This window comes from Penicillium crustosum, assembly GCF_028827405.1.
Source record: "Penicillium crustosum strain IBT 35664 chromosome Unknown utg000001l_segment0_segment0, whole genome shotgun sequence".
Taxonomy (NCBI): Eukaryota; Fungi; Ascomycota; class Eurotiomycetes; order Eurotiales; family Aspergillaceae; genus Penicillium; species Penicillium crustosum.
This window is the reverse complement of record NW_026623122.1, coordinates 7,338,385-7,344,842: the sequence shown is the minus strand read 5'-3', so window position 1 is coordinate 7,344,842 and position 6,458 is coordinate 7,338,385. Positions and strand designations below refer to the sequence as shown.

The 6,458-nt window shown below is 49.9% G+C and overlaps 2 protein-coding genes across 2 annotated transcripts; both read right to left on the bottom strand.

Annotated features, from left to right (window-relative positions):
* Positions 1 to 1,730: 1,730 nt before the first annotated feature.
* Positions 1,731 to 4,995, bottom strand: kin1 (putative serine/threonine protein kinase Kin1; the record flags this gene model as incomplete). The annotated part of the gene is made up of 3 exons (XM_056870515.1): positions 1,731 to 3,679; positions 3,737 to 4,364; positions 4,423 to 4,995. 3 exons carry the CDS (start codon positions 4,993 to 4,995, stop codon positions 1,731 to 1,733), a joined length of 3,150 nt encoding a protein of 1,049 aa, XP_056735299.1.
* A 623-nt stretch (positions 4,996 to 5,618) lies between these two features.
* On the bottom strand, positions 5,619 to 6,217 carry N7487_002767 (uncharacterized protein; the record flags this gene model as incomplete). Its single annotated transcript, XM_056870514.1, has 4 exons — positions 5,619 to 5,687; positions 5,740 to 5,962; positions 6,024 to 6,053; positions 6,105 to 6,217. The coding sequence occupies 4 exons, from the start codon at positions 6,215 to 6,217 to the stop codon at positions 5,619 to 5,621; spliced, it is 435 nt and encodes a 144-aa protein (XP_056735298.1).
* Positions 6,218 to 6,458: the final 241 nt, after the last annotated feature.

Below are 6,458 nucleotides of genomic sequence, written 5' to 3'. Positions count from 1 at the left end.
AAAGGCTGTTGTAAAGTCTTGGCATCAATGTCGGACCTCACTTCCAAGGTTCATCCGATCAACGTCCTATGTGTTTGATGACTCAGCATAGGAGTCTGCTTATTTTATAGGGTATTCATAGTATAATTATTTCAAACCTCTATAAAATAGCATAAAAAGATCAAATTATGTAGAAATTTGTCGGCGTCGCATGAGTTTTGGAAAAAAAGCGAAGTATAAAAGTTATCACGTGATCACATATTGGACCTCTATTAATGCCTTAGTCATCGTATATGCAACCTTGGAGGCGATTTTTTTAGGGGTATTTGGCCCTAAGCCATCCCTACTAAAGGCTTTCTGTGAGTGGTAGTGGAGGCTGGCGTTGGGGGAGTCTTACAGTTCTACCCCTACGCCCTAACCCGAAAGAATTCTTTTTAACCTCCAAAGCGACAATAGAGAGCTCTTCTTACAGAGAACCTCTATTTGTAGTTTCAATTTCCAACTATCGAGTTATTTAATAAATAGCAGGCCCTTTAGGGCTTTTGGTTAGTCGGGGGGGGAAGTGGGTTCTCAAAACCTCCGCCAACTGGTCAATTCGATGCGGCGCACCCGGGCGCACTGACGCGCCCATAGCCATAGCCCCACCCACTCCCCGGGATAAGGGTTACATATGCGCGCTCGCATCGGGCCCTAGACCCTCCCCGGGTCCCTGGTTTGGGTTCTGGGCCCCGGGCTCTAGGCCTCAGTGGCACAACAGCGGGTGCTACGCTCGTGGTATTTAGTCCCACGTTTTCACGAGTATCACCAAAGACCTCAACAATCAAATTAAAGTTCATGTATGGTTTGTGTACTCTGTTTACATATTCTATTTTTCTTTTATTGCATAAATACCATAAACTTGCCATCTACGTAAGTACGGACAGGGAGGGTATGCCCAGGTTTGATTTTGAGCCCCTAGACTAGAATTTAGCTATGACCTCGGGATCTATCTATACTCTTATTAAGAATGAGTCTGGTGGGATCCTTAGATGATATTTGGTGTTGTTGGCTCGCCCACCGGCTCTGGGTGAATCCCGATCAAGATAAAGTTCTGGGTTAGAATATCAGCAGCGAGCCACTCATGGATAGATGATGGCATATATGGACCAACAGAGAAAGGGGGGAATAAGCTAACATACTTGGGTTGGATTATAATATCACTTGGACCTGAACTTATTTACACAGCACAGGGCAGGTTACAAATAGGAAATCCTACGGGAGATTACCGCAACCATTTTGTATTTGTAGCCACAACATAAAGTTCATAACTGTCCAACGAAAGATACAACGCCATCTCCCGAGGCCACAACAGCCAATATATGACAGGGGGGCAAAGCAAAAGCAAAAAAGCTGGCAAGCAAAACGTCTTCACTAATATACACGATGAAGACCATAGTGCAAATCTAGCTAGGTCAATAGGTATTGAGGGATGGAGGAGTACTTAGGTTCAGGACGAAAAGAGAAAATAACGGGCTAATGAAGATAAATGATCTCTCTATGAAAGAAGAGAGGAAAGCAAAGATAGCAATGGACATGCAAATGATAAGGGGCAAAATGGATGAATGCTCATGCGTGCGGATGCGTCGTAGATGGATGTAAGTCAAAAGAAAAGAAAAGGGAAAAAAACGCCAACTGTGCACTGCAGTGACAAAGGAAGAGGCCTTGTCATAGAATGTGCTTCTTGGCCAAGGTTTTTATGTGAATGGGACAGGTTACAGTTTTAATGCATCGAGGATCTTCTTCGCCATCTCTCGATACTGCCACATACCACCTGATACTTTCTTGAACTGGATACCATGTAGGGAGAACAGGGGCACCTTCACGATCAGGATTTCGAAGCGAAGGACGAGGTTCTCTCCAGTGTCGCTCTGTACACGAGTAGTGGTTTCACCCACGACACGTTCGCCGACCGGACCACCATGTTCCCGTGCAACGTATTCATCTGACCCGTCCGAGTTCGTGGTGAAACTGTGATCCGGCGGAGCTTGAGCTCGACGAAGTTTGGAGGACCCAGTGCGGCTGTCGTGTGGGGTTTCATCATGATTGAGGAGGCCGCCAAAGCTGATACGACGGCGATGCCCTGATACTTGCCCCTGTCGTTCCGGACTGGGAGGGGCAACATCAACGACCTTGTCTAGATCGATGCTGGGGGCGTGGCGGCAGCTAAACCCACCCTTGATCTCGACATACTCAACTGCGAGCTGCCTCAAGACCCGAATAATGTCGGCTCGAATGACGGGCAAAGGTTTGCTGCTGGTGGTGGAAACACTGAAAAGACCCTTAAGGAACACGGGTTTGGACAGATCTTCTCCCTCATTAGCGCTCTCCAGTGCTGTTCCTGCGCCCGAGATGTCTGCGTCTGTCTCTTCGGGCACGTTGGCCTCTCGAGTAGCCTCTCGTCGGGCCCGGCGGGCCTGAATACTTTCTCGCCGGGCGTGTCCCAGCGACATGGTGCGCGCCGCGTGCGTGCGTCCACCAACCCTCACGCTGGCCGGATCTTGCTGATTATTCGGAACAACTTGATCGGAGTCACTGGTAGAGGGAGGTTGACGGTCTGCAGTAACGTCCAAGGCATCGGCATCACTTCTCCGTGCGGCTCTCCGAGTTCGGTAGTCAGCCGAATTGACACTGGCAGATCTTTCCAGGAATTTGTTGGATTGCGCATTGCGTTCTGATGAGCCCGGAGCCGCTAGAAGATCCTGTTGAGGCCGGCTGTCATTCGAAGACGTCTCGCCTGTGGATGGCTCCGCTCGTCGGGTTCTCCTTACACTGAAGCCACGGTTCATCGGAGATGCCGAATCCGCAGGAGGTTGAACGTTGAGTGTAGGTGTGTTGGGGGTACTGACGCGTTCACGATCGACATCGCGGCTACGATCTTTGGTCCTGCGAGTGCTGAATCTTCTCAAGATTCCAGCAGCAGTGCTCTCTTTCTTGGCGGGGGCGTCGGGCTGCGAGATTGGGACTGCGTGTGTAGATGGCGAGGAAGAATGAAGTATCTTCATTCCCTCTGAGGCTTCGTCCTCGCCATGAGTGCGGGCGCGTGGCCGAGACCGCCGCCCAGTATCCTTGTCTCCTGCCAACTGGTACTGATTGGTGTGGGCGGCTTCCGGGGGCCGCAGCTCAGGCACATGGACTTCACTCGGGGTTTGACGAAGACCAAGGGCACCAGGACGTGTTTCGGCCCGCTCTCTGTCAATTTTTTCTTTGACCAGATGGTACGTGGAGACCAACGGGCTGTAAGCATTTAAAGGGTCGTTGCCTAGTTGTACCGCCTCGGCCGAAGGTGCGGAAAGAGTATCACGACTGGCCGCAGAGTTTCGACGTTTGTAGAAATCGAACACTCCTCGTTTGCGCTCTGGGTGATTGGAAACAGGTTGTTGTTGTTCACGGAAGTACAGCCGGAGAGCATGTTGGTAATCCTCGGACTCCAATACTTTAGTCAACTGAGCTGTGATGTACTCCGGAGGCCCGAAGTCAAAGCCGGTCATCTTTTCAACGACCTCTGGATCAATAGGTAGCTGCAAAGGCTCACGATGAGGGAGGTGATTCTCTGGGGGGTTACTAAAGCCCTTATTCATCCAGGGATGGTTCATGATCTCGGCCAAGCTGGCACGCTGCTTGGGGTCAGTGACCAGCATGCGGGATATAATGTGGCGGCACTCTGCGAAGCCTAATCAGCAATGGGTTCAGAGGAAGCATCTTTTCAAGGTTGACTTACCGGCAGTGAGACCTGGCGGGTATTCCACCACACCTTTCTTGATTTTCGCATGCAGCTGAGGCATACTCTGGTCATCGAAAGGTACCTTTCCACAAACCAAGACATAAAGGACAATTCCAAAGCTCCAAACATCAACTTCGGGTCCCGTATACTGTCTGGCCTGGAGCAACTCCGGAGCAGCGAAATACAGACTACCGCAGAATGTCTTCAACAAACCTCTTGGGGAGAACAAGTTGCTGAGACCAAAATCAATGATTTTGATATCACCAGTCTTACTGATGAGGATGTTCTCGATTTTCAGATCGCGATGTACGATGCTGTTGCGGTGGGAATAATCCAATGCACTGGCGATCTGTCGTGCGAACTTGCGCGCCTGCTTTTCCTTCAGTTTGCCGTGGGAGATGATATAATCCAGCATTTGGCCACCGTTGACATATTCAAACAACATGTACCAATGGTATGATGTTCGAACAACGTCCCGCATGCCGCAGATGTACGGGTGGTTCACCAGGCTGACGATGGCGGCTTCTCGAGCTGTCCGAATTTCCTTTGAGCGATCAGCTCTCTCTGTTTCCCGCGTGGTGCGGTGTTCCTCGGTCGAGAGTCGTGGCACGATTTTAACGGCGACCTGCGACCGTAGTCAGTATTGTGTTGATAATTCGAGACAAAGATTCGAATATTCGTACCTGTTCTCCAGTCTCCATATTTTTCGCCAGTTTTACTTTTCCCATACTTCCAGCACCTATTGTTTTGCCTAGTGCCCACTGACCCGTCGGCGTCGTGATCGTAGTCCGTCGCCGAGGCGCGGCTGCAGCTGCGGGGGCACCTGTTGCGGTCGCATGTTGCGGCGGTGGTTGTGAAGCCGAGCTCGGTGTCATGTCAATACTGTCTCGCTGACGGCTTTGCGTCGAGGGGTTTCTTTGGTGCCTCCGGCCGGTTTCAGTTCGAGCGGTCGAGGGGCGTTCCTGAGATCGGTCCGATGACGTTTCTCGACGAGAAGGCATGCGCGCGGCATTGGATGCCTCAAATTCGCGCCGGGCTGCACCCTCAAGCGCAGTGTGGTTTGAGGGTGGACGTCGGTCCTGGGAAGGAGTTTTCGAATGTGATAAGTTAGTTGGCATAGGAGGCTGGGTCGTATTAGACGATCGAACCGCCACACTCCGTGTCCGATGCGGGAGGTCCGATGGGGCTCGAGAGGGACGAGATGTAGTTGAGTGGCTACGGACCACAGTGGGTGCGTTAGTTGTCGGTACCGACATCGTGGATGGCTCTCCTTGAGGGGTTTGGAGCGGTCAAAGGAATGAGCGGGGGGAGATGGAGGGAAGCCGCAGCAACGGCTGGGCCCCGAGCACGGTTGATGCGGTACGAGGACTGTCTCACGGGATGAAACAAATCCCGTGATACAAATGCGATGAAAGATGATGATACTAAAAGGACGAAGATGAAAGAGGGGAGGGGGTTAAGAGTAAGAGGAGGTTGGGGTGCGGAGATCGTCTAGGGGCGACAACTTCCAAGGTTGCAAGCTCTCGAGTTGATACCCAAATTCTGTTTGAGGCTGGGTTTCATCCCCGACTACGCCCCCTTTTTTGTAGAAATTCTTTTAATTCTTTCTTAGTTCTTTTAGGTCACTGTTTAATTGTTTTTTTCCCCCAGGCAATACTGAATACTACTAACATGCATATAATACTATGACCACGTCAGCACTTGGCTACATGCAACCCTGGGGAACTAAACTATGTTGTATTAACGGCCTGTAGTCACGGTCACGTGGGCCGAGGTTCTATAAATATCCGGATGTAAGGATAGTATTCAACATCAAATCTGCATTTATAGAATGTGATTTCCAAAAAAAAGTGCATAGTTCCTGTGAGCAGTGAGAGAATCACCACTTCTGTGGTCCAAAAGTCTCACCATCTGCGACAGTCTTTCGAACTGCAGTATAAAGAGAGTCCTATATACCTCATTAGGCCCACAAGAATAAATGTCAGGATATAGTTACGTACCATGGTCTCGTATGGAGCTGTATTTCCCCACCACTGGGGTATCGAGACATTCGGCAGAATAATCGCGAAGAAAATAACAATGGTGGACAGAATGAGGCCCGAGTCAAGTCCTGCAGCGGTGATATAGTTGTAAGTATGCCACCAGCCGCCCCACCGGCGTCGAATCAAGTAGTTGAAAATGAGGCCAAAGATAACCCATGACGAGAAACTCAAAGGAGTGGCCCTGTAAAATGATCAGTAACACGTAACCGTGAATAACAGCACCGGGAATATTGTAGACTTACGGAGGCAGCCAAGCCATAGCACCTAGCATCCTGTTGATAATATTAGCATATTCCACCAAGGATATTTATTCTGTGACTTACACAGGTGCATTTAGGAACCTGAGCTTAGACCGAGGGAATACTCGTATTAAGACATAGAATACCACGGGAAGAAGAGCGCCGATCAGCCAGAACCATTGTATTTGAGAGTACATGGCGCCGGGTCCAAACATGCGCTGTGGGCCAATAACACCTACATAAATAGTTAGTATGGAGTAATATGCTGGGATGTACCTGAGACATAGGTAACTGACCCCACACGATGCTGGATGAAAAGAATGCTCTTCCGTTTGGGCATGTAAAATTCCCTGACTGAGTACTGTTCCCATAGATCGTTAATAACACGTTCTCTCTCCAAGTATATGCATAACATACGGCGTGCAAACTTCATCGATA